Source organism: Dendropsophus ebraccatus, unplaced genomic scaffold, assembly GCF_027789765.1.
Source record: "Dendropsophus ebraccatus isolate aDenEbr1 unplaced genomic scaffold, aDenEbr1.pat pat_scaffold_1285_ctg1, whole genome shotgun sequence".
Lineage (NCBI taxonomy): Eukaryota > Metazoa > Chordata > Amphibia > Anura > Hylidae > Dendropsophus > Dendropsophus ebraccatus.
The window spans coordinates 13,970-41,205 of NW_027208703.1; the positions used below are offsets into that span (position 1 = coordinate 13,970).

The 27,236-nt window shown below is 52.5% G+C and overlaps 1 protein-coding gene across 1 annotated transcript; it reads right to left on the reverse strand.

The window, feature by feature from the left end:
- Positions 1 to 488: 488 nt before the first annotated feature.
- LOC138775066 (E3 ubiquitin-protein ligase BRE1A-like) lies at positions 489 to 26,424 on the reverse strand. Its single transcript, XM_069955802.1, has 12 exons — positions 26,338 to 26,424; positions 23,590 to 23,769; positions 22,170 to 22,305; positions 20,838 to 20,959; positions 20,390 to 20,721; positions 17,046 to 17,163; positions 16,818 to 16,967; positions 13,235 to 13,447; positions 6,216 to 6,341; positions 5,794 to 5,934; positions 4,391 to 4,492; positions 489 to 2,589 (listed from the first exon to the last, which is right to left on the reverse strand). Exons 1-12 carry the CDS (start codon positions 26,422 to 26,424, stop codon positions 2,413 to 2,415), a joined length of 1,884 nt encoding a protein of 627 aa, XP_069811903.1. The 3' UTR covers positions 489 to 2,412.
- Between the last annotated feature and the right edge of the window lie 812 nt (positions 26,425 to 27,236).

Consider the following 27,236-nt stretch of genomic DNA (forward strand, 5'->3'; position numbering starts at 1 on the left):
CGGGGAGGGGCAGAGGGATTATGATGGGGCAGCAGAGATATGATGAGGAGGGGCAGAGGGATAACGGCGGGGAGCGGCAGAGGAATTATGATGGGGCAGCAGAGATATGATGAGGAGGGGCAGAGGGATAACGGCGGGGAGCGGCAGAGGGATAACGGCGGGGAGGGGCAGAGGGATAACGGCGGGGAGCGGCAGAGGGATTATGATGGGGCAGCAGAGATATGATGAGAAGGGGCAGAGGGATAACGGCGGGGAGCGGCAGAGGGATAATGAGCAGCACAACTTTAACCATCTTCCCTTCATGCATTTCAGGGCCTGTCTCCTGGGGAGCGCTGCTACATGTTCAGTATCATCAGCATCTATGACCCGGCACCAGCACGAAGGAGATTATACCTCAAACACAAAGTAATCTGCAAAAAGGCGCTCTCAGTGTGACCGTCCTATCATCCTACCAGCATGTGAACCCCACAAGAAACAGTCTGAAGCAATTACAGAAAAAAAGTAGATTTATTTGCTCCCACAAAATCCAGGCAGCAGTTCATCTAGAGGCGGAATCATCCGGGACCCCTGGACCCCCCCCCCCGGCAGGATTACTACAGCCTCTCCACAGTGGACCTGAACCTCTACTCACACTTTACACACTCACAAGATCCACAACTACAGCAGAAAACCACAGCGAGACAAACAAAGCAGTCATCCTAAACGTCCATGAGGTTAGAAGGCAATGTGGTATCATACGTAAGCTGCATGCCGGCTCTGACGGGCGCACTAGGCGGGCCACCTTCCCATGTAGTCCACCATTTCATACAAGGCTTCTGTGATATCAATGGACACCACCTCCTCCCAGGAAACATCTCATCTGTCTGCTCCTCCCCGGAAACGTTTCACCTGTCTGCTCTTCAAAGGAAACGTCTCACCTGTCTGCTAAACCAACATGTATTGCCTATGCAGTAATCCCTCTATATACATCATCAACCTGACAACGTAGTCCTATGAGATCGGACAATAAAGATCCTGGAACCGGCCGATCCCCAGTCCTGATGAAGAGCTGGCAATGCACAAACAGGACCCCAGAGCGCATCCAATGACCCCACCACTCATTTCCATAAGAGAAATTTCTACCATTAGGTCACCAAGATGCGATCAGAAGTGATGAGCAAACTTGCCGAATGATCAGGTTCAGCCAATCCTAAGCCTCAGCATATGACTCCTGGCGGCTAAAGTTGTTGGATGCAGTCCAACGCTGCCAAAAAACATGGATACAGTCTATGGCTGTATGCACATTTTCCAGGACTCTCTAGGGCTGCATTCAACTTCTCCAGCCCTCGGGAGTCAAATGCAGAGTGTACGGACAAACCCAAACATTCAGCAAGTTCGCTCATCGCTACCAATCAGCTGAGCGACTAACACGCATGGCTAAGGCTCCGTTCACACTGTGCTATACGGCAGCAAAGCTCAAAGAATTATGTCGGGGGCTACTTATAATGTGTATCTCTACATACAGCCCCAACGTGGTGTGAACAGCGCCATCTCATGTCCCATCCACTGGACAGACACACGATCGGTGGCTGACTTATGAGCCGACCATGTGACCTTCAAAGAAATCAGAATGGAGCAGATAGGAGACAAAATAGTACAGCGGCTTCCTGCCACTTTGTGGTGATGTAAGGGAGGGTGATAGGGCATCACATGACACAGGAGGGTAGTCACATTGGTTACCAGTCACAATTGATATTATGCGTCTTGAGAAGCTTCCCAGCATACCTCAGGATGGGATGGGCATGGTACGGAGCTCGCTCCCTCAGATTTCCATATCCAGCAGGAATCTCTCCTTACAGGTGTTATATGACGTGTCTGACTGCATTCTCCCATAAACAGCACCACTATTGTCTATAGGCAGGGTCTGGTACTGCACCTACACTTTATACAAGCAATACCACACTAGGCCTACAGACAGGAGTGGTGCAGTTTCTGGAAGACGAGAGTCATGGTTTTCACTCCTGAACCATTCGTCACCATTCATTGGTCATTTCATGTTGGTCCTCGCCAGATTCCCCTCCTGTAATATTCGGCATTGTACGTTGTCGTCATCTGTAGGGATTAGGGATCGGCGGTGATGAGCAGACTGCTTGGTCCTCCAATAAATATTCTGTGTGCGGCAGAGCAAGAGTCGCTCCTGATTATGTATAAAATATGGGTCCTACGTTCAAACAGCATCTGTATCTCAGCTTCTCGGGAAGGATCAGATCCTGTACCCTCCCTCTAAGCCGATCACCAGATCTCAGCATAGTCCGGGCCATGGTGGGAGAAGACTGGAGGAGACGAGGGGCAGTGTGCGTGTAGACAGGGCATCAGTCCATAGCCAGAGCGCCCGGGTGGCCTGTACGTCACAGACCAGGCCACGGCGTCCGTTCACCCAATGTAAATACGGTGGAAATCATTGGCCCCGAAGGCGGCATTGCACTTTGGGCACTTGCGCTGCCGCGTGTCGTATCTCGTCTTCACGCACTCAAAGCAGAAGACGTGGAAACACTTGGTCAATACAGCGTCCATCTTGCGGGAGTTGCAGCAAGGACACGTGAGGCGAGACTGCGGAAGATGAAGCGAGAAGTCAGGAAAGACCGTTACATAGGAAGACGCATGCTATGTGAGGTGGAGTGCCCCCCCTAGCCTCTCTATACAGTGTGAGGTGGAGTGCCCCCCCCTAGCCTCTCTATACAGTGTGAGGTGGAGCGCCCCCCCCCTCTCTATACAGTGTGAGGTGGAGTGCCCCCCCCTAGCCTCTCTATACAGTGTGAGGTGGAGCGCCCCCCCCCTCTCTATACAGTGTGAGGTGGAGCGCCCCCCCCCAAAAGCCTCTCTATACAGTGTGAGGTGGAGCACCCCCCTAGACTCTCTATACAGTGTGATGTGGAGTTCCCCCCAGCCTCTCTATACAGTGTGATGTGGAGTTCCCCCTAGCCTCTCTATACAGTGTGAGGTGGAGCACCCCCCTAGACTCTCTATACAGTGTGATGTGGAGTTCCCCCCCAGCCTCTCTATACAGTGTGAGGTGGAGCGCCCCCCCCCTAGCCTCTCTATACAGTGTGAGGTGGAGTGCCCCCCTAGCCTCTCTATACAGTGTGAGGTGGAGTGCCCCCTAGCCTCTCTATATAGTGTGAGGTGGAGCGCTTCTTAGCCTCTCCATACAGTGTGAGGTGGAGCGCCCTTCCCCTAGCCTCTCTATACAGTGTGAGGTGGAGTGCCCCCCAAGCCTCTCTATACAGTGTGAGGTGGAGCGCCCTCCTAGCCTCTCTATACAGTGAGGTGGAGTGCCCCCCAAGCCTCTCTATACAGTGTGAGGTGGAGCGCCCTCCTAGCCTCTCTATACAGTGAGGTGGAGTGCCCCCCAAGCCTCTCTATACAGTGTGAGGTGGAGCGCCCCCCTAGCCTCTCTATACAGTGAGGTGGAGCGCCCCCCCTAGCCTCTCTATACAGTGTGAGGTGGAGCGCCCCCCCTAGCCTCTCTATACAGTGTGAGGTGGAGCGCCCCCCCTAGCCTCTCTATACAGTGTGAGGTGGAGCGCCCCCCTAGCCTCTCTATACTGTGTGAGGTGGAGCGCCCCCCTAGCCTCTCTATACAGTGTGAGGTGGAGCGCCCCCCCTAGCCTCTCTATACTGTGTGAGGTGGAGCGCCCCCCTAGCCTCTCTATACAGAGTGAGGTGGAGTGCCCCCCTAGCCTCTCTATACAGTGTGAGGTGGAGTGCCCCCCCTAGCCTCTCTATACTGTGTGAGGTGGAGCGCCCCCCTAGCCTCTCTATACAGTGTGAGGTGGAGCGCCCCCCTAGCCTCTCTATACAGTGTGAGGTGGAGCGCCCCCCTAGCCTCTCTATACAGTGTGAGGTGGAGCGCCCCCCTAGCCTCTCTATACAGTGTGAGGTGGAGCGCCCCCCTAGCCTCTCTATACAGTGTGAGGTGGAGCGCCCCCCTAGCCTCTCTATACTGTGTGAGGTGGAGCGCCCCCCTAGCCTCTCTATATAGTGTGAGGTGGAGCGCTTCTTAGCCTCTCTATACAGTGTGAGGTGGAGTGCCCCCCTAGCCTCTCTATACAGTGTGAGGTGGAGCGCCCCCCCTAGCCTCTCTATACAGTGTGAGGTGGAGTGCCCCCCTAGCCTCTCTATACAGTGTGAGGTGGAGCGCCCCCCCTAGCCTCTCTATACAGTGTGAGGTGGAGTGCCCCCCCTAGCCTCTCTATACAGTGTGAGGTGGAGCACCCCCCCTAGCCTCTCTATACTGTGTGAGGTGGAGCGCCCCCCTAGCCTCTCTATACTGTGTGAGGTGGAGCGCCCCCCTAGCCTCTCTATACTGTGTGAGGTGGAGCGCCCCCTGTTGGTGGTGGTCATTCATTACCTTGCACTCTTTGATTTCCTCCATTAGGATCTTGTCACAGGTCGGCACCAGATCCGGCTTCTTGGTAGATTCCAGTTTCTTCCTCAGACGAGAGATGTCCTCCTGCCGAGAGAGCGACACCTCAATGGAGAGCGAGCCCCCCCCCCCCTGCCTCCCACAGCACCCCCACCGCTCTGACACATGGGACCCCCCACCCAGCATCCCCATATGCTGTGACCCCTCCCCCCGGTCACACAGTGCTTTCCTGCCCCCCCCATATGCTGTGACCCCTCCCCCCGGTAACACAGTGCTGTACTGCTCCCCCATATGATGTGACCCCTCCCCCCGGTAACACAGTGCTGTACTGCTCCCCCATATGCTGTGACCCCTCCCCCGGTCACACAGTGCTTTCCTGCCCCCCCCCCCATATGCTGTGACCCCTCCCCCCGGTCATACAGCGCTGTGCTGCTCCCACATATGCTGTGACCCCTCCCCCCCGGTCACACAGTGCTTTCCTGCCCCCCCCCCCCCCATATACTGTGACCCCTCCCCCCGGTCATACAGCGCTGTGCTGCTCCCCCATATGCTGTGACCCCTCCCCCGGTCACACAGTGCTTTCCTGCCCCCCCCCCCCATATGCTGTGACCCCTCCCCCCGGTCATACAGCGCTGTGCTGCTCCCCCATATGCTGTGACCCCTCCCCCCGGTCATACGGTGCTTTCCTGCCCCCCCCCCCCCATATGCTGTGACCCCTCCCCCCGGTCACACGGCGCTGTACTGCTCCCCCATATGCTGACATGTGACCCCTCCCCCTGGTCACACGACACTGTACTGCTCCCCCATATGCTGTGACCCCTCCCCCCGGTCACACGGCACTGTACTGCTCCCCCATATGCTGTGACCCCTCCCCCCGCTCACACGGCCCTGTACTGCTCCCCTATATGCTGTGACCCCTCCCCCCGCTCACACGGCCCTGTACTGCTCCCCTATATGCTGTGACCCCTCCCCCTGGTCACACAGCACTGTACTGCTCCCCCATATGCTGTGACCCCTCCCCCCGGTCACACGGCGCTGTACTGCTCCCCTATATGCTGTGACCCCTCCCCCGGTCACACGGCGCTGTGCTGCTCCCCCATATGATGTGACCCCTCCCCCCGGTCACACGGCGCTGTGCTGCTCCCCCATATGATGTGACCCCTCCCCCCGGTCACACGGCGCTGTACTGCTCCCCTATATGCTGTGACCCCTCCCCCCGGTCACACGGCGCTGTGCTGCTCCCCCATATGCTGTGACCCCTCCCCCCGGTCACACAGCACTGTACTGCTCCCCTATATGCTGTGACCCCCACACACACGGCGCTGTACTGCTCCCCTATATGCTGTGGCCCCTCCCCCCGGTCACACGGTGCTGTAATACTGTCTCACCTGCGCTCTCTTGTAGTTGAAGGCGTCCTTCTCCCGGCTCGCAGTGTTCTCTATAATCTCCACCCGAAGGTCTTGCAGCTTTTTCTGAGACAGTTCAAGCTGAACGCGGAGCTCATCTGCCTGCTGGGAAGCGTCCATGGCCTGAGGGGGGGCGAGAGGAGGAGAGGAGGCGGGGTCACATAGGGGAGGGGGGGATAGGAGGTGTAGTGTCACATGGGGGAGGGGGGGGGATACAAGATGTAGTGTCACATGGGGGAGAAGGGGAGAGGAGATGTAGTGTCACATGGGGGAGGGGGGGATAGGAGATGTAGTGTCACATGGGGGAGGGGGGGATAGGAGGTGTAGTGTCACATGGGGGAGGGGGGGATAGGAGGTGTAGTGTCACATGGGGGGATAGGTGTAGTGTCACAGAGTGCGGTTACCTTGCGCTTGCTGAGGTCCAGGGCCTGGGTACGCAGGGTTAGCTCCTTCTCCCCGGTGCTGATGCTGCTCTGTAGTAGATGCTCCTTTTCCTCCAACTTCCTGAGAACCTGCAGCTGAGCGTCCACCTGAGAGCGGAACCCCCCGCCCCGCACACTATTATTATATCACTGAGCGGTACACACTACCCCCCCAATGTTACACTATTATTATACTATTATATCACTGAGCGGTACACACTACCCACCAATGTTACACTATTATTATACTATTATTATATCACTGAGCGGTACACACTACCCCCCAATGTTACACTATTATTATACTATTATATCACTGAGCGGTACACACTACCCCCCAATGTTACACTATTATTATACTATTATATCACTGAGCGGTACACACTACCCCCCCAATGTTACACTATTATACTATTATATCACTGAGCGGTACACACTACCCCCCAATGTTACACTATTATTATACTATTATATCACTGAGCGGTACACACTACCCCCCCAATGTTACACTATTATTATACTATTATATCACTGAGCGGTACACACTACCCCCCAATGTTACACTATTATTATACTATTATATCACTGAGCGGTACAACACTACCCCCCAATGTTACACTATTATACTATTATATCACTGAGCGGTACACACTACCCCCCAATGTTACACTATTATTATACTATTATATCACTGAGCGGTACACACTACCCCCCCAATGTTACACTATTATTATACTATTATATCACTGAGCGGTACACACTACCCCCCCAATGTTACACTATTATACTATTATATCACTGAGCGGTACACACTACCCCCCCAATGTTACACTATTATTATACTATTATATCACTGAGCGGTACACACTACCCCCCAATGTTACACTATTATTATACTATTATATCACTGAGCGGTACACACTACCCCCCCAATGTTACACTATTATACTATTATATCACTGAGCGGTACACACTACCCCCCAATGTTACACTATTATTATACTATTATATCACTGAGCGGTACACACTACCCCCCAATGTTACACTATTATTATACTATTATATCACTGAGCGGTACACACTACCGCCCCAATGTTACACTATTATTATACTATTATATCACTGAGCGGTACACACTACCGCCCCAATGTTACACTATTATACTATTATATCACTGAGCGGTACACACTACCCCCCCAATGTTACACTATTATTATACTATTATATCACTGAGCGGTACACACTACCCCCCAATGTTACACTATTATTATACTATTTTATCACTGAGCGGTACACACTACCCCCCCAATGTTACACTATTATTATACTATTATATCACTGAGCGGTACACACTACCGCCCCAATGTTACACTATTATTATACTATTATATCACTGAGCGGTACACACTACCCCCCCAATGTTACACTATTATTATACTATTATATCACTGAGCGGTACACACTACCCCCCCAATGTTACACTATTATACTATTTTATCACTGAGCGGTACACACTACCCCCCCAATGTTACACTATTATACTATTATATCACTGAGCGGTACACACTACCCCCCCAATGTTACACTATTATTATACTATTATATCACTGAGCGGTACACACTACCCCCCAATGTTACACTATTATTATACTATTATATCACTGAGCGGTACACACTACCCCCCAATGTTACACTATTATACTATTATATCACTGAGCGGTACACACTACCGCCCCAATGTTACACTATTATACTATTATATCACTGAGCGGTACACACTACCCCCCCCAATGTTACAACTATTATTATACTATTATATCACTGAGCGGTACACAACTACCGCCCCAATGTTACACTATTATACTATTATATCACTGAGCGGTACACACTACCCCCCCAATGTTACACTATTATACTATTATATCACTGAGCGGTACACACTACCCCCCCAATGTTACACTATTATTATACTATTATATCACTGAGCGGTACACACTACCCCCCCAATGTTACACTATTATACTATTATATCACTGAGCGGTACACACTACCGCCCCAATGTTACACTATTATACTATTATATCACTGAGCGGTACACACTACCCCCCCAATGTTACACTATTATTATACTATTATATCACTGAGCGGTACACACTACCCCCCCAATGTTACACTATTATTATACTATTATATCACTGAGCGGTACACACTACCCCCCCAATGTTACACTATTATACTACAAGCTTCTACAAGCTTCTAGAAAAACAACCAGCCCCCGGCACTGCTCTGACTCGGCTCACGATATGGGATCCCACGGGTGAATAAGTTTAGGAGGACTGATCACTGGTTGGTGCTCACTAGAGTTAAGTATACGTCGAATTCAAACAGCCATGTAGAGGAAAGATGAGGGCACTCACCATATGTTGTGATCTTCTTCCTTTATTTCGTCCTTATACGTGCATAAAAATTGCTGGATACATCGGGCTTAGCGTGGACGCCAGACACCCACCAGATCGGGTAACAGCTGTTTCACGCGCATGCGCGCTTCTACAGACCTGTCTGGTGGGTGTCTGGCGTCCACGCTAAGCCCGATGTATCCAGCAATTTTTATGCACGTATAAGGACGAAATAAAGGAAGATGATCACAACATATGGTGAGTGCCCTCATCTTTCCTCTACATGGCTATTATTATACTATTATATCACTGAGCGGTACACACTACCCCCCAATGTTATAATAGTATAATAATAATAATAGTGTATCACTGAGTGATACACACTACCCCTAAATTCTACAATATTAGTAGAGATGAGTGAGTAGCTATTGGATGGAGTACTACATTATTCAAAACAATCAATTCAGATCGAGCATCTGACCGAAAAAGCAGTAAAAATTTGTTCCTCCTCCCACCTTCCCTGGCACCTTTTTTTAGTCAATAACTATGTGTGTGGGGGTGGGGGTTTGGGGTCTGGTGATTTGAGAGGCCCAAGGAGCACGCTGGCATCCCGACAACAGCGTCTACAGTCATTGGCTGGCTTACTCATGTGACCTCCAGAGTCAGACACAATGTTTAAGGTAGTGAGGGAGAGATCCTAGAGTAGGGACAGTCAGGATTTAGCTGATTGTAGGCAGGAAAGACCCCAAAGTCCCTTGTTAGGGCTACTACAAGTATACACAGCAGAGCACCTTGTACCTACACATATACAGTAAATCGGCCAGCTACCTACACATCAGCTTCTGACATGCAGGCAGCTGGGGTGTATTCTGACAGACAGGCAGCTGGGGTGCATTCTGACAGGCAGGCAGCTGGGGTGCATTCTGACAGGCAGGCAGCTGGGGTGCATTCTGACAGGCAGGCAGCTGGGGTGCATTCTGACAGGCAGGCAGCTGGGGTGCATTCTGACAGGCAGGCAGCTGCTGTGTATTCTGACAGGCAGGCAGCTGGGGTGCATTCTGACAGGCAGGCAGCTGGGGTGCATTCTGACAGGCAGGCAGCTGGGGTGTATTCAGGCAGGCAGCTGGGGTGCATTCTGACAGGCAGGCAGCTGGGGTGTATTCAGGCAGGCAGCTGGGGTGCATTCTGACAGGCAGGCAGCTGCGGTGTATTCTGACAGGCAGGCAGCTGGGGTGCATTCTCACAGGCAGGCAGCTGGGGTGCATTCTGACAGGCAGGCAGCTGCTGTGTATTCTGACAGGCAGGCAGCTGCTGTGTATTCTGACAGGCAGGCAGCTGGGGTGTACTCTGACAGGCAGGCAGCTGGGGTGTATTCAGGCAGGCAGCTGGGGTGTATTCAGGCAGGCAGCTGGGGTGTACTCTGACAGGCAGGCAGCTGGGGTGTTCTCTGACAGGCAGGCAGCTGGGGTATATTCAGGCAGGCAGCTGGGGTATATTCAGGCAGGCAGGCAGCTGGGGTATATTCAGGCAGGCAGCTGGGGTATATTCAGGCAGGCAGCTGGGGTATATTCAGGCAGGCAGCTGGGGTGTATTCAGGCAGGCAGGCAGCTGGGGTGTACTCTGACAGGCAGCTGGGGTGTATTCTGACAGGCAGGCAGCTGGGGTGTATTCTGACAGGCAGGCAGCTGGGGTGTATTCTGACAGGCAGGCAGCTGGGGTGTACTCTGAAGGGCAGGCAGCTGGGGTGTATTCTGAGAGGCAGGCAGCTGGGGTGTATTCTGAGAGGCAGGCAGCAGGGGTGTATTCAGGCAGGCAGCTGGGGTGTACTCTGACAGGCAGCTGGGGTGTATTCAGGCAGGCAGGCAGCTGGGGTGTATTCAGGCAGGCAGGCAGCTGGGGTGTATTCAGGCAGGCAGGCAGGCAGGCAGCTGAGGTGTATTCAGGCAGGCAGGCAGCTGGGGTGTATTCAGGCAGGCAGGCAGCTGGGGTGTATTCAGGCAGGCAGGCAGATGGGGTGTATTCTGACAGACAGGCAGCTGGGGTGTTTTTTCAGGCAGGCAGCTGGGGTGTATTCTGACAGGCAGGCAGCTGGGGTGTATTCAGGCAGGCAGGCAGCTGGGGTGTATTCAGGCAGGCAGGCAGCTGGGGTGTATTCAGGCAGGCAGGCAGCTGGGGTGTATTCAGGCAGGCAGGCAGCTGGGGTGTATTCAGGCAGGCAGGCAGCTGGGGTGTATTCAGGCAGGCAGGCAGCTGGGGTGTATTCAGGCAGGCAGGCAGCTGGGGTGTATTCAGGCAGGCAGGCAGCTGGGGTGTATTCAGGCAGGCAGGCAGCTGGGGTGTATTCAGGCAGGCAGGCAGCTGGGGTGTATTCAGGCAGGCAGGCAGCTGGGGTGTATTCAGGCAGGCAGGCAGCTGGGGTGTATTCAGGCAGGCAGGCAGCTGGGGTGTATTCAGGCAGGCAGCTGGGGTGTATTCAGGCAGGCAGGCAGGCAGCTGGGGTGTATTCTGACAGACAGGCAGCTGGGGTGTTTTTTCAGGCAGGCAGCTGGGGTGTATTCTGACAGACAGGCAGCTGGGGTGTATTCAGGCAGGCAGCTGGGGTGTATTCAGGCAGGCAGCTGGGGTGTATTCAGGCAGGCAGCTGGGGTGTATTCTGATAGGCAGGCAGCTGGGGTGTATTCTGATAGGCAGGCAGCTGGGGTGTATTCTGATAGGCAGGCAGCTGGGGTGTATTCAGACAGGCAGGCAGCTGGGATGTATTCAGGCAGGCAGGCAGGCAGCTGGGGTGTACTCTGACAGGCAGGCAGCTGGGGTGTACTCTGACAGGCAGGCAGCTGGGGTGTACTCTGACAGGCAGGCAGCTGGGGTGTACTCTGACAGGCAGGCAGCTGGGGTGTACTCTGACAGGCAGGCAGCTGGGGTGTATTCTGAGAGGCAGGCAGCTAGGGTGTATTCAGGCAGGCAGCAGAAGTGTATTCAGGCAGACAGCTGGGGTGTACTCTGACAGGCAGGCAGCTGGGGTGTACTCTGACAGACAGGCAGCTGGGGTGAATTTAGGCAGGCAGGCAGCTGGGGTGTATTCAGGCAGGCAGGCAGCTGGGGTGTATTCAGGCAGGCAGGCAGCTGGGTGTATTCAGATTAACCTTCACTGGATCTATTTGCTCCTACATTCTAATTGTTGCCGGAGAATCTCAGGGAGAGATCGTGGAGTAGGGACAGAAAGGATTTTCACAGATTTTAGTCAATTAAGACCCCCCAAGCCTTTCTTAGGGCCACTACACATCCCATACAGGGCACAGTCTACCAGACATCAGCTCCCTGGGCAGGCAGGCAGGGTATAATTTTCCTGTATACACCTGTGTTGGCCTATTTCATGTTACATCCAAATCAGTGCAGGACACCTTATCGCGCTCTGCGCTATGTTTATGTATCTGCTGCCGCCATACCTCCAGTATACGCCAGTGTTGGCTCAGTTGTTTTCTGGACAGATTATAGCTAATTGCGTTACAACACAGACACATATATCCTGGAACTTTGTGCCAAGTTAGAACTTTTGCAATGTGGAAGGCTAGCACAAACGGACGGGGCGTGGAAACCATGGTGCAGGCACAAGCCACGGGCAAGCGGCTGGGGAAACAATGGCTGCTGCTGAGGGGCAGCCAGGATTACGCTCAGGCTTCATAGGCCAGTTAGGTGGGGGGTTGATGTACTCCGCGGTTGAAGCCAAAGCAGCAGGAGCAGATGGTCAAATAAATAGCGGATAATGGTCCCAGTCAACTGTCGACCACCCAGTCATCCACACAGTCCAGTCTCGTCCATAGCCAAAAGTCGGGACTGCAGCGTCACTCTGAATCTCCTTCCTCCCACCCTGTCCAATGTTACCAAACGAGTGATCCCACCCTTGCCCACTCCCAGGAGCTCTTCTCTGGTCCTTTTCCTGAATTGGACTCCTCGCAAGTCCAGCCAGATTTGCAGGAGGTATCTGAGGATATTGTGTGTACTGATGCCCAAACACTGGAGAATCCGCCATCTCCAGGTGATGATGGTGAGGTGGATGTGATGATGACAAGACTGTTGGTAGTGGAAGAGGAGGTGGTGAAGTGAATGACCTGGCCCAATGTCATGTCTAGCAGGGAAAGCAGTGCAGATGTGGAGCAACAGCAAGATACCGACCCACCATAGACATAAAAATAGGTAAAAGCAGCCCCCCCCCCAACAGCCAAAAAAAACGTAGGCGTAATGCTGTGACTTACATGTTACAGTCTTACAGTAAACACCATGTTAGGCTATTATTCTACCACGTTACACTATTATTATACTATTACACCATGTGACCTCCTGCCACCCCCATCAGCAGTCGCAGCTCTATGGATCACACACCGGACATCACGGCTTTATCTTAGACTTCCTTTACACACAGAGATTTTTGAAGCCAAAGCCAGGAATAGACTATAAACGGTGAACAGGTCATGAAGGAAAGACTGAGATTTCTCCTCTGGCTTTGGCTTCAAAAATCAGTCAGATAAATCTCTCTGTGTAAAGGCAGCCTACTAGACGTAAATGGATTGTAGCGGCCATTAGTGGTGAGGGCGCCTGGTGCGGTACCTGTGTGCGCAGGGTGAGCAGCTGATCCGCCAGCTCCTCCTTCTCCTCCTTCAGTAGTTTGTGGATCTGGTTGGATTTGATCCGTTCTGACATCAGCTTGAAGTTGGCGTCGTCCTTCTCCCGCAGCTGCTGCATCAGGCGGATATTCTGCTCCTGCATGTCCTCAAATGCCTGCCCGGTGACATCCATCTCCGAAAGCAGCGCTTCCTCCTCCTGACAGGGAGAAGAACATACTACAATACTACTAAAGCCTCAATAAAGGATACAGCACATCCAGCCAGTACACAGCTCACTGATATCAATGGCTGCGGTGTAATACCCCTCCTCACCTGAGGGGGCAGTGCAGAGAGCCCATAGTGAGGATATACAGCACATCCAGCCAGTACACAGCTCACTGATATCAATGGCCGCTGTGTAATACCCCTCCTCACCTGAGGGAGCAGTGCAGGGAGCCCATAGTGAGGCATACAGCACATCCAGCCAGTACACAGTATACTGATATCAATGGCCGCTGTGTAATACCCCTCCTCACCTGAGGGGGCAGTGCAGGGAGCCCATAGTGAGGCATACAGCACATCCAGCCAGTACACAGCTCACTGATATCAATGGCCGCTGTGTAATACCCCTCCTCACCTGAGGGGGCAGTGCAGGGAGCCCATAGTGAGGCATACAGCACATCCAGCCAGTACACAGCTCACTGATATCAATGGCTGCGGTGTAATACCCCTCCTGTCCTGAGGGAGCAGTGCAGGGATCCCATAGTGAGGATATACAGCACATTCAGCCAGTACACAGCTCACTGATATCAATGGCCGCTGTGTAACACCCCTCCTCTCCTGAGGGAGCAGTGCAGGGATCCCATGGTGAGGATATACAGCACATCCAGCCACGACACAGCTCACTGATATCAATGGTTGCTGTGTAACACCCCTCCTCTCCTAAGAGGGGCAGTGCGGGGAGCCATAGTAAGGATTAGCAATGAGCGACCCTGGAGCATGCTGGAATCCATCCGAACCCGAACGTTCGGCATTTGATTAGCGGGGGCTGCTGAAGTTGGATGAAGCTGTAAGGTTGTCTGGAAAACATGGAAACAGCCAATGACTATATCCATGATTTCCACATAGCCTTAGGGCTTTATCATACTTCAGCAGCCCCAGCTAATCACATGCTGAAAGTTCGGGTTCGGATGGACTCCAGCTGCTCCAGGGTCGCTCATCTCTAGTGAGGATATACATTACATACAGAGTGAACTTTTTCACACGTTTATTTCTGGTAAGGTTAATGATTATGGATTACAGCCAAGAAAAACCCAAAAGTCAGGATTTCAGAAAATTAGAATATTATATAAAACCAACTGAACAAAATGTTTTTAACACTGAAATGTCGGCCAAATAAAAAGTCTGTACAGTAAAGTACCTCAATACTTGGTCGGGCTTCTTCTGCATGAATGACGGCATTAATGCGGCAATGTGGCATGGCGGCGATCAGCTGATGGCACTGCACAGCGGTTAGTGAAGCCCAGGTTGCTGTGATAGCGGCCTTCAGCTCGTCTGCATTGTTGGCTCTGGTGTCTTCCATCTTCCTCCTGACAATACACCATAAATTCTCTATGGGGTGAAGGTCTGGTGAGTTTGCTGCCAATCAAGCCCAGTGATGCTGTGGTTAGTAACCAGGGATTGGGACTTTTGGCCGTGTGGACAGGTGCTAAATCCTGCTGGAAGAGGAAAATTCCATCTCCAAAAATCTTTCCAGCACAAGGAAGCATGAAGAGCTCTAAGATGTCCTGGTAGACGGCAGCGGTGACTTTGGTGTTGATGAAACCCAGTGAAGCTCCACCAGCAGATGACATGGCTCCCCAAACCATCACTGATTGTGGAAACTTCACACTAGACCTCCAGCAGCTTGGATTGGGCCTCTCCACTCTTCCTCCGGCAGCTTGGATTGGGCCTCTCCACTCTTCCTCCGGCAGCTTGGATTGGGCCTCTCCACTCTTCCTCCGGCAGCTTGGATTGGGCCTCTCCACTCTTCCTCCGGCAGCTTGGATTGGGCCTCTCCACTCTTCCTCCGGCAGCTTGGATTGGGCCTCTCCACTCTTCCTCCGGCAGCTTGGATTGTGTCTCTCCACTCTTCCTCCGGCAGCTTGGATTGTGTCTCTCCATTCTTCCTCCGGCAGCTTGGATTGGGCCTCTCCACTCTTCCTCCAGCAGCTTGGACTGGGCCTCTCCACTCTTCCTCCAGCAGCTTGGATTGGGCCTCTCCACTCTTCCTCCAGCAGCTTGGATTGGGCCTCTCCACTCTTCCTCCAGCAGCTTGGATTGGGCCTCTTCACTCTTCCTCCAGCAGCTTGGATTGGGCCTCTTCACTCTTCCTCCAGCAGCTTGGATTGGGCCTCTCCACTCGTCCTCCAGCAGCTTGGATTGGGCCTCTCCACTTGTCCCCCAGCAGCTTGGATTGGGCCTCTCCACTCGTCCTCCAGCAGCTTGGATTGGGCCTCTCCACTCTTCCTCCAGCAGCTTGGACTGGGCCTCTCCACTCGTCCCCCAGCAGCTTGGATTGGGCCTCTCCACTCTTCCTCCAGCAGCTTGGATTGGGCCTCTCCACTCTTCCTCCAGCAGCTTGGATTGGGCCTCTCCACTCTTCCTCCAGCAGCTTGGACTGGGCCTCTCCACTCTTCCTCCAGCCGTTTGGATTGGGACTCTCCACTCTTCCTCCAGCAGCTTGGATTGGGCCTCTTCACTCTTCCTCCAGCAGCTTGGATTGGGCCTCTTCACTCTTCCTCCAGACTCTGGGACCAAGATTTCTAAATGAAATGCAGAATTTACTTCCATCTGAGATCAGCCCCTTGGATAACTGATCACCGTCCAGTTCTTCTTTTCCTTGGCCCAGATAAGACACTTCTGGCCTTGTTTATTGGTCAGGAGTGACCCATGGGATGCAACACTTGTAGCCCATGTCCTGCAGACATCTGGATGTGGTAGCGGCTTTTGAAGCACTGACTCCAGCAGCAGGCCACTCTTTGTGAATCTCTCCCATGGCATTGAATGGCATTTTGGTTACAATCCTGTAAGACTGCGGTTCTCCCGGTTGCTACTGCACCTTTTTCTACCACACTTTCCTTTCACTCAACTTTCCATTAATCTGCTTTGATCCAGCACTCTGAGAACAGCCAGCTTCTTTAGCAATGAACTTTTGTGGCTTCCCCTCTTTGTGGAGTGTGTGAATGACGGCCTTCTGGACATCTGCTAGCAGTCTTCCCCATGATTGTGTTGCATACTGAACCAGACCAAGGGACCTTTTATAACACTTAGGAAGCCACTGCAGGGGTTTTGGGTTAATTATTCTAATTTTCGGAAATCCTGACTTTTGTGTTTTTCTTGGCTGTAAGCCATAATCATCAACTTTACCAGAAATAATTGCTAGAAAAAGTTTACTCTGTATGTAATGTATAGAATATATCAGGCCACTCTGTATGTAATGACTCTATAGAATATAGAAGGTCACTTTTTGAATTGAATTACTAAAAAAAAAAAATAACTTTTTGTTATTCTAATTTATTGCAAACCACTGTAGGTGGAGCACTCACTTGTTTGGCTGTGGACAGTCTCTTCTGCAGAGCTTCTGTCTGTTCCTCCGCTGCTCTCATCCGGCGCAGAGCGTCCTCGTCGGCCATCTTCTTGCTGTCTCTGCGCTCTCTCTCCTCTAGTTCCCGATGCCGTTGGCGGAGTTCTTCCAGCTAGGAGAGAGAAGCGAGAGACATGAGGACCTGGACTCCGGGCTGTGATGGACAATGCTCAGCTTTCTGACCTCTCACCTCGGCTTTGCTCTTCCTCTCGGCCGCCATCAGCTGCACCTTGTCTCTCTGCTCTTTGGGCGCTGAGCGATACATGTCCAGGAGCAGCTTCATGTCTCGTAGAGACTCCTGCACCCGCCTGGTGACGAGAGACCCTGATCCATCAGCTCCTACATCCTGGATACAGCGGCTCTGACCACCCCAGTGACGTCTCTGTAACCCCTCCGTATATACATCCCCCTATACAGTCCACCCCATATGCGTGCCCCTACATACTGTCCACCCCATATGCGTGCCCCTACATACTGTCCACCCCATATACATCTCCTACATACTGTCCACCCCATATGCATCCCCCTACATACTGTCCACCCCATATACATCCCCCCTATATACTGTCTACCCCATATGCGTGCCCCTACATACTGTCCACCCCATATGCATCCCCCCTATATACTGTCCACCCCATATGCGTGCCCCTACATACTGTCCACCCCATATACATCCCCTACAAACTGTACACCCCATATGCATCCCCCTATATACTGTCCACCCCATATGCATCCCCCCTATATACTGTCCACCCCATATGCGTGCCCCTACATACTGTCCACCCCATATGCATCCCCCCTATATACTGTCCACCCCATATGCGTGCCCCTACATACTGTCCACCCCATATGCATCCCCCCTATATACTGTCCACCCCATATACATCCCCTACAAACTGTACACCCCATATGCATCCCCCCTATATACTGTCCACCCCATATACATTCCCCTACATACTGTCCACCCCATATGCATCCCCCTACATACTGTCCACCCCATATACATCTCCTACATACTGTCCACCCCATATACATTCCCCTACATACTGTCCACCCCATATGCATCCCCCTACATACTGTCCACCCCATATACATCCCCTACAAACTGTACACCCCATATGCATCCCCCTATATACTGTCCACCCCATATGCATCCCCCCTATATACTGTCCACCCCATATACATCCCCCTACATACTGTCCACCCCATATACATCCCCTACAAACTGTCCACCCCATATGCATCCCCCCTATATACTGTCTACCCCATATGCATCCCCCTACATACTGTCCACCCCATGTGCATCCTCCTACATACTGTCCACCCCATGTGCATCCCCCCTATATACTGTCCACCCCATATACATCTCCCTACATACTGTCCACCCCATATACATCCCCTACATACTGTCCACCCCATATACATCTCCCTACATACTGTCCACCCCATGTGCATCCCCTACATACTGTCCACCCCATATACATCCCCCTATATACTGTCCACCCCATATACATCTCCCTACATACTGTCCACCCCATATACATCCCCCCTACATACTGTCCACCCCATATACATCCCCCTATATACTGTCCACCCCATGTGCATCCTCCTATATACTGTCCACCCCATGTGCATCCTCCTACATACTGTCCACCCCATATACATCCCCCTATATACTGTCCACCCCATGTGCATCCCCCTACATACTGTCCACCCCATATGCATCCCCTACATACTGTCCACCCCATATACACCCCCCTACATACTGTCCACCCCATATACATCCCCCTATATACTGTCCACCCCATATACATCCCCCCTACATACTGTCCACCCCATATACATCCCCCTACATACTGTCCACCCCATATACATCCCCTACATACTGTCCACCCCATATACATCCCCCTACATACTGTCCACCCCATATACATCCCCTACATACTGTCCACCCCATATACATCCCCCTATATACTGTCCACCCCATATACATCCCCCTACATACTGTCCATCCCATATACATCCCCCTACATACTGTCCACCCCATATACATCCCCCTACATACTGTCCACCCCATATGCATCCCCCCTATATACTGTCCACCCCATGTGCATCCCCTACATACTGTCCACCCCATATACATCCCCTACATACTGTCCACCCCATATACATCTCCCTACATACTGTCCACCCCATATACATCCCCCTACATACTGTCCACCCCATATACATCCCCTACATACTGTCCACCCCATATACATCCCCCTACATACTGTCCACCCCATATACATCTCCTACATACTGTCCACCCCATATACATCCCCCCTACATACTGTCCACCCCATATACATCCCCCTACATACTGTCCACCCCATATACATCCCCCTACATACTGTCCACCCCATATACATCCCCCCTATATACTGTCCACCCCATGTGCATCCCCCCTATATACTGTCCACCCCATGTGCATCCCCTACATACTGTCCACCCCATATACATCTCCTACAAACTGTCCACCCCATATACATCTCCCTACATACTGTCCACCCCATATACATCCCCTACATACTGTCCACCCCATATACATCTCCCTACATACTGTCCACCCCATATACATCCCCCTACATACTGTCCACCCCATATACATCTCCCTACATACTGTCCACCCCATATACATCTCCCTACATACTGTCCACCCCATGTGCATCCTCCTACATACTGTCCACCCCATGTGCATCCCCCCTATATACTGTCCACCCCATATACATCTCCCTACATACTGTCCACCCCATATACATCCCCTACATACTGTCCACCCCATATACATCTCCCTACATACTGTCCACCCCATGTGCATCCCCTACATACTGTCCACCCCATATACATCCCCTATATACTGTCCACCCCATATACATCTCCCTACATACTGTCCACCCCATATACACCCCCTACATACTGTCCACCCCATATACATCCCCCCTACATACTGTCCACCCCATATACATCCCCCCTACATACTGTCCACCCCATATACACCCCCTACATACTGTCCACCCCATATACACCCCCTACATACTGTCCACCCCATATACATCTCCCCTACATACTGTCCACCCCATATACATCTCCCCTACATACTGTCCACCCCATATACATCCCCCTACATACTGTCCACCCCATATACATCTCCTACATACTGTCCACCCCATATACATCCCCCTACATACTGTCCACCCCATATACATCCCCTACATACTGTCCACCCCATATACATCTCCTACATACTGTCCACCCCATATACATCCCCTACATACTGTCCACCCCATATACATCCCCTACATACTGTCCACCCCATATACATCTCCCTACATACTGTCCACCCCATATACATCTCCTACATACTGTCCACCCCATATACATCCCCTACATACTGTCCACCCCATATACATCTCCCTACATACTGTCCACCCCAGTGACATGTCTGTGGCTTAGCCTCCGGCACCCCGCTTTCCCTCAGCCGCCGGCACTCACTTCAGCTCGGCTTTCATCTGCTTGACCCCCTCGGCCTCCTTGCGCTTGGTGTCCGGCTCATGCTTGGCCTTCTCCTTGGAGCTGTCTCCTCTGTCTTTCTCCCTGCCGCGGTCTCTCTCTTTTTCCCGCTCTCGCCTGTCTCTCTGCTGGGGCTGGGCCGTAACCTCCTCTTCCTCCCGTTTCAGGACTGGCTCTGGCTGGGATGAGGCCGGGGTGGGTGGGGGGGCACTCTCTTCCGGCTCTATCTTTATTTCCACAGGTTCCTCTTTGGGCTCCTCCAGGCTGGACTGTGAGGGTAGCAGGAAGAGACCGCTACTACTGCGAGACCGCATCTAGAAGACAGAGGAAGCGATGTCATGGCGGCCGTCCACCCTGCCCATCTCTCCTCACCCACCTCTCCTCGCCCACCTCTCCTCACCCCGCCCACCTCTCCTCGCCCACCTCTTACCTTGTTGATGTCGCCCTGGATTTCCCGCAGACGTCTCTTGTAGCGCAGCACCTCGCCCTTCAGCTGATGATTGTGGTTCTGGAGGCTGCTGATCAAATGTCGCATCTCCCGATTTATAGGACCTGAAAAACCGTTTAGACGATAAAGGATAGACATATGAACAGAGGACCCCGGAGGAGGAGGCTGCATTATAGGCTATATATAAAGGATAAAGACATGAAGCCAGGAGAAGGAGGAGGAGACCAGACGCCAGGAGGAGGAGGAGACCAGACGCCAGGAGGAGGAGGAGGAGACAAGACGCCAGGAGGAGGAGGAGGAGACAAGACGCCAGGAGGAGGAGGAGGAGACAAGACGCCAGGAGGAGGAGGAGGAGACAAGACGCCAGGAGGAGGAGGAGGAGACAAGACGCCAGGAGGAGGAGGAGGAGACAAGACGCCAGGAGGAGGAGGAGGAGACAAGACGCCAGGAGGAGGAGGAGGAGACAAGACGCCAGGAGGAGGAGGAGGAGACAAGACGCCAGGAGGAGGAGGAGGAGACAAGACGCCAGGAGGAGGAGGAGGAGACAAGACGCCAGGAGGAGGAGGAGGAGACAAGACGCCAGGAGGAGGAGGAGGAGACAAGACGCCAGGAGGAGGAGGAGGAGACAAGACGCCAGGAGGAGGAGGAGGAGACAAGACGCCAGGAGGAGGAGGAGGAGACAAGACGCCAGGAGGAGGAGGAGGAGACAAGACGCCAGGAGGAGGAGGAGGAGGAGACAAGACGCCAGGAGGAGGAGGAGGAGACAAGACGCCAGGAGGAGGAGGAGGAGACAAGACGCCAGGAGGAGGAGGAGGAGGAGACAAGACGCCAGGAGGAGGAGGAGGAGGAGACAAGACGCCAGGAGGAGGAGGAGGAGACAAGACGCCAGGAGGAGGAGGAGGAGACAAGACGCCAGGAGGAGGAGGAGGAGACAAGACGCCAGGAGGAGGAGGAGGAGACAAGACGCCAGGAGGAGGAGGAGGAGACAAGACGCCAGGAGGAGGAGGAGGAGACAAGACGCCAGGAGGAGGAGGAGGGGACCAGATGGCAGGAGGAGAATGAGGAGGTGGAAGAGGAGGAGGTGACAAGACACTAAAAGGAGGAGACAAGACACCAGAAGGGGGAGGAGGAGACATGACGCCAGGAGGAGGAGACAAGACGCCAGGAGGAGGAGGTGGTGACCAGATGGCATGAGGAGGAGGAAGAGGAGGAGGAGGAGACAAAATGCCAGGAGGAGGAGACATGACGCCTGGAGGAGGAGCAGACATGACACCAGGGTTCCATTCATCTCTATGGGACGGTGCTGGCACTCACCCGCCTGCTCATTGGCCGCCAGCGTCTGCTCAAACTCAATCCTCAGCATCTCGTACTCCTTCCGTACTTGGGCGAGTGTGTCCTCCAGCTGAATGACCTCTGTCCGCACCTTCTTCTGGAGAGACACCTCATCCCTCTGCAAAACAACCAGAGAAGCTTTCAGTGACTACTTATTTATAGCCAGTTACACGTAACTAGTGCCACATTTACCTAATGAGGCAACAGGCTATATATATATCAGTGACCTCCCCCCCCCCCCCAATCTATAACCCCGGCTCCATCACCGCTCACCCATATGAGGCAGAAGGCTATATGCATCAGTGACCTGCCCCCCCCCCCCCCCCCCAATTTATAACCTCGGCTCCATCACCGCTCACCCATATGAGGCAGCAGGCTATATATAAATATATATATATATATATATATATATATATATATATCTCAGTGACCTCCCCCCCCTCCCCAATCTATATTCCCGGCTTCATCATCCCTCCCCCATATGAGGCAGCAGGCTATATATTAGTGGCACCCCCCCCAGTCATGTCCCTGGTAGCCCCTAGTTAACCCCCCCCCCCCCAGTCATGTCCCCGGTAGCCCCTAGTTAACCCCCCCCCCCCAGTCATGTCCCTGGTAGCCTAGTTAACCCCCCCCCCCAGTCATGTCCCTGGTAGCCTAGTTAACCCCCCCCAGTCATGTCCCTGGTAGCCCCTAGTTACCCCCCCCCCCAGTCATGTCCCTGGTAGCCTAGTTAACCCCCCCCCCCCAGTCATGTCCTGGTAGCCTAGTTAACCCCCCCCCCCCCCAGTCATGTCCCTGGTAGCCTAGTTAACCCCCCCCCCCCCCCCCCCAGTCATGTCCCTGGTAGCCTAGTTAACCCCCCAATCATGTCCCTGGTAGCCTAGTTAACCCCCCAATCATGTCCCTGGTAGCCTAGTTATCCCCCCAGTCATGTCCCTGGTAGCCTAGTTAACCCCCCCAGTCATGTCCCAGGTAGCCTAGTTAGCCCCCAAGTCATGTCCCTGGTAGCATAGATAACCCCCCAGTCATGTCCCTGGTAGCCTAGTCACCGTCCCTTTAGCCTGTGACCGTCTTCTCCAGCAGGCGGCGCGTGATGAAGTGACGTCATCTCACACGGCCCGCAGGAGAAGGAAGACGTGTGCCCCTCTGGTGGGGAAGGGGACGGCACTCGCAGCATCCTCCTGTGTCTGGCAGCTGTCACATACACAGGAAGGTGCTGTGAATGCCGGCTCCTGCCCCACCAGAGCGGCGCTCACATCACAGGGGAGCCGCAGGCCGCATCGGGAGGTCTCAGGGGCCGGAGGTTCCCCACCGCTGCTATATACAGCATTCACCCCCCCACCCACCCCACAATCTGTATATTCCCCCCGTAGTCTATAATACACACAGTGTCAGTACTCACCTCTATGAGCTCGAGCTGGCGCTGGTGGTTGGTGCGGGTCCCGTGTAGGAGGGATCGGGCATCGTCCAGCTGGGCCTTCAGCTGCAGAGACTCATTATACAGGACAGAGAACTGGGACTGCATGCAGCGATACTCAGGGGAGAGCCGCACGTTCTCCTCCACCGCATTAGCCAGCAAAGCCTGATAGGAAGAGAGAGCGGGGATAGTGGCCAGATTGGATTATATATAATACGGGTACAGGTGGTATATACAGTACGTGTATAGGTTGTATGTACACTACCGTTCAAAAGTTTGGGGTCACCAAAACAATGTAGTGTTTTCCATGAAAAGTCACACTTCTTCACCACCGTACGTTGTGAAATGAATAGAAAATAGAGACAAGACATTGACAAGGTTAGAAATACTGATTTGTATGTGAAATAACATTGTTCTTCCATCACACTTTGCTTCCGTCCCAGAATCCTCCTTTTGCAGCAATTCCAGCATGGCACACCTTTGGCATTCTAGCTATTAATCTGTTGGGGTAAGCTGGAGAAATTGCCCCCCACGCTTCTAGAAGCAGCTCCCACAAGTTGGATTGGTTGGATGGGCACTTCTGGCGTACCATACGGTCCAGCTGCTCCCACAATGGGGTGGTGATCTGGTGACTGCGCTGGCCACTCCATTACCTATGATAGAATACCAGCTGCTAATTCTGCTGGAAATAGTTCTTGCACAATTTGGAGGTGTTTAGGGTCATTGTCCTGTTGTAGGATGAAATTGGCTCCAACCAAGCGCTGCCCACTGGGTATGGCATGGCGGTGCAGAGTGATGGCCTTCCTTATTCACAATCCCTATTACCCTGTACAAATCTCCCACCTTACCAGCACCAACCCCAGACCATCACATGACCTCCACCATGTATAACAGATGGCGTCAGGCATTCTTCCAGCATCTTCTCATTTCTTCTGCGTCTCACAAACCTTCTTCTTTGTCATCCAAACACCTCAAACTTGGATTCATCCATCGTCCACAACACTTTTTTCCAGTCTTCCTCTGTCCAATCTCTGTGTTCTTTTGCCCATCTTACTCTTTTTCTTTTATTGGCCAGTCTCAGATATGGCTTTTTCTTTGCCACTCTGCCCTGAAGCCCAAAATCCGGCAGCCGCCTCTTCACTGTAGATGGTGACACTGGTGTTTTGCGGGTCCTATGTAATGAAGATGCCGGTTGGGGACCTGTGAGGCGTCTGTTTCTCAAACTAGAGACTCTAATGTGCTTATCTTCTTGCTTAGTTGTGCAACGCGGCCTCCCACTTCTTTTTCTACTCTGGTTAGAGCCTGTTTGTGCTGTCCTCTGAAGGGAGTAGTACACACCGTTGTAGGAAATCTTCAATTTCTTAGCAATTTCTGGCATGGAATAGCCTTCATTTCTAAGAACAAGAATAGACTGTCGAGTTTCAGATGAAAGTTCTCTTTTTCTGGCCATTTTGAGCGTTTAATTGACCCCACAAATGTGATGCTCCAGAAACTCAATCTCAAAGGAAGGTCAGTTTTGTAGCTTCTGTAACCAGCTAGACTGTTTTCAGATGTGTGAACATGATTGCACAAGGGTTTTCTAATCATCAATAAACCTTCTGAGCCAATGAGCAAACACCTTGTACCATTAGAAGACTGGAGTGATCGTTGCTGGAAATGGGCCTCTATACACCTATGTAGATATTGCCCCAAACACCAGACATTTGCAGCTAGAATAGTCAGTTACCACATTAGCAATGTATAGAGAGGATTGGTTGTAAGTTAGGACTAGTTTAAAGTTATCTTCATTGAGAAGTACAGCGCTTTTCCTTCAAAAATAAGGACATTTCAATGTGACCCCAAACTTTTGAACGGTAGTGTATATATAGTATGTGTATAGGGCTGGGCGATATGGCCAAAAAATAAAATCTAGTTTTTTAAAATTTTGGACGATTCTCGATTTAAATCTCGATTTTTTTTTCTTTTTGCTAAATAAACAGGACATTTTCTTGCCTGCAGCATCAGATACTATTTTATTAACATTTGAGACAACTGTATTGCTTCCCAGTGTAACAGTGCTCCACCTGTGCCCCCATGTAGTAGACAAGCCCCCTGTGTGTCCCATATAAGTAGTTTTCCCAAATATGTGCCCCCATATAGTATAGGAGATCTTCTATGTGCCTCCATCTAGGTAGGGTGTAATAGTGGGGGTATAGTGGATAAGGGGTGTTGTAGTACAGGTAAAGATGAGGGGTGTAGTAGTACAGGTATAGATGAGGGGTGTAGTACTAGTACAGGTAAAGATGAGGGGTGTGGTAGTAGTACAGGTAAAGATGAGGGGTGTGGTAGTAGTACAGGTAAAGATGAGGGGTGTGGTAGTACAGGTATAGATGAGGGGTGTAGTAGTACAGGTAAAGATGAGGGGTGTGGAGGGGGGCGGAGCGAGCAGGCAATGTGAGAAGACGTGCAGGCCGGGAGCTCCGTCCACACAGCAGCTAAAAAGGCCAGAAAAAGCGCATTTATCGCCCGACACCTGCATGGGGAAGAGGTCTAGAAGTGGCCCCCACCTACCCGCACCGCTCACCCGCTCCGGGACCGCCACCCGCACTCTGGACCGCTATTTCCAGCCGATACCCGGTGAGCCCCGCCACGCGGCACGTCCCATCCGGAGGTCCCTGCTCCGCTGCGCCGCAGATCCCTCTTGGCCCTCCAGCCTCCCGCCGGTCCTGAGCCTCTGGTCGGCGCCCACATTACCTGGCCTCCCGGTCCGTTCCCCGCTGGCTGCCGGCGGCGGAGCTCCAACTTCCGGTCCGGCCGCATGTGAGGGATCGCGGGCGCCATCTTGCCTCTGCACACCGCCATCCCGGCCCGCCTGTGGAAAGCCTCCGTCACTGCTGGGAGAGGCCCCAACGCCACCTGAGGTACTGTCTCTCCCTCACTGCTGCCTGGCAAACTCCTCAGCGCTCCCCCTAAGCTTGGGCACCGAGCAGCTGGACACCTCTGCGCTGTGCTCAGCTTCCAGCCAGGACTTCCCTGACTCACAGGACTCCCTGCCCTTAGTGTCTGCTGTGTTGGCCCTGGGAATGTCAACAGCCCCTAAACCCCCCAGAGGGGACAAAGTTAAATCCTCTAAAGGGTCAGATACCCCCCACAAGCATAAAAACAAAAAGGGCCCTGAAACTGCCTCAGCTACTCAGCTTGATTTGTGGGTGCAAAATGGGGAATCTGACTCTGATGCTTCTCTCCCAGATGTTCAAACTAAAAGTGGTCTCCAAAAGCTGCTTTCTCAACTCCCCACTAAAAACGACTTCAACTCCCTTGTCGCTAAAGTGCAAAATGCTTGTAGGGAGGAGATTGCGGCTGTACGCAAAGACTTACAACACATGGCAACTAGGGTGGACGAGCTAGAGGAGCACCATGATCACACCCGCTCCTACATTTCCGAGCTACATGCTACTTCAGTTTCGCAATCTTCTGCTATGAATGATATGCAACGGCACTTAGAGGACCTAGACAACCGGGGGAGACGCAACAACATACGGCTTAGAGGGCTCCCTGAGGCTACGCAGGAGGAGGATCTAATGGCTACCCTGGAGGCTATCTTCAACTCTATCCTGGACGAGCCTGCGACTCACAAAATCAAACTGGACAGG

Bases quoted from the DNA above. Each gene is read 5' to 3' on its own strand.
- LOC138775066 (XM_069955802.1), bottom strand. From the start codon at position 26,424: ATGGCGCCCGCGATCCCTCACATGCGGCCGGACCGGAAGTTGGAGCTC. The intron at 20,960-22,169 runs GTGAGTGCCAGC...ACGGTTTTTCAG, and splicing joins GGCGGCCAATGAGCAGGCGG to GTCCTATAAATCGGGAGATG. The intron at 5,935-6,215 runs GTAACCGCACTC...GCCCCCCCTCAG, and splicing joins TGGACCTCAGCAAGCGCAAG to GCCATGGACGCTTCCCAGCA.